Consider the following 791-nt stretch of genomic DNA (forward strand, 5'->3'; position numbering starts at 1 on the left):
TCACTCCTGACCCCTGACACTAACCCTCCTCTATCTCCAGGAGACCATGATGGACCCCTGACCCCTGACCCTATCACTCCTGACCCCTGACACTAACCCTCCTCCTCTATCTTTCTCCAGGAGACCATGATGGACCCCTGACCCTATCACTCCTGACCCCTGACACTAACCCTCCTCCTCTATCTTTCTCAAGGAGACCATTATGGACCCCTGACCCTATCACTCCTAACCCCTGACCCTAACCCTCCTCTATCTCCAGGAGACCATGATGGATCACACCCTGAGGACCATCTCCTACATCGCTGACATCGGCAACATCGTGGTTCTGATGGCGAGACGCCGTATGCCCCGCCCAGACTCAACGGACAGTGTGGAGGTGTCTGAACCTGACCAGGAGGAAAAACAAAGCCAGTACAAGATGATTTGTCACGTTTTTGAGTCGGAGGATGTGAGGATCTCTCTTTACCCTTACTCTCTAACATCTGTCTAATCATCTCCTTACTCTTTACCCTTACTCTCTAACATCTGTCTAATCATCTCCTTACTCTTACTCTCTAACATCTGTCTAATCATCTCCTTACTCTTTACCCTTACTCTCTAACATCTGTCTAATCATCTCTCTCACTCCATTGGTCTCTTTCTCCCTTAATCTCTCTCTCTCTCTCTCTCTCTCTCTCTCTCTCTCTCTCTCTCTCTCTCTCTCTCTCTCCCCATCTCAACCTCTCCCTCTCTCTCTCTCTCTCTCTCTCTCTCTCCCTCTCTCAATTCAATTTAATTCAATTCAAAGGGCT

The 791-nt window shown here is 48.9% G+C and overlaps 1 protein-coding gene across 1 annotated transcript in view; it reads left to right on the forward strand.

The window, feature by feature from the left end:
- LOC120037610 (amyloid-beta A4 precursor protein-binding family A member 1-like) overlaps window positions 1-448 on the forward strand; it is a gene marked incomplete at its 3' end in the record, with an annotated part of 43,282 nt that extends 42,834 nt beyond the window's left edge. Inside the window, exon 9 of the mRNA XM_038983607.1 lies at window positions 260-448. Coding sequence (XP_038839535.1) covers window positions 260-448 — 189 coding nt within the window. The remainder of the gene's footprint in view (window positions 1-259) is intronic.
- Window positions 449-791: the final 343 nt, after the last annotated feature.

Source organism: Salvelinus namaycush, unplaced genomic scaffold (assembly GCF_016432855.1).
Source record: "Salvelinus namaycush isolate Seneca unplaced genomic scaffold, SaNama_1.0 Scaffold1775, whole genome shotgun sequence".
NCBI lineage: Eukaryota > Metazoa > Chordata > Actinopteri > Salmoniformes > Salmonidae > Salvelinus > Salvelinus namaycush.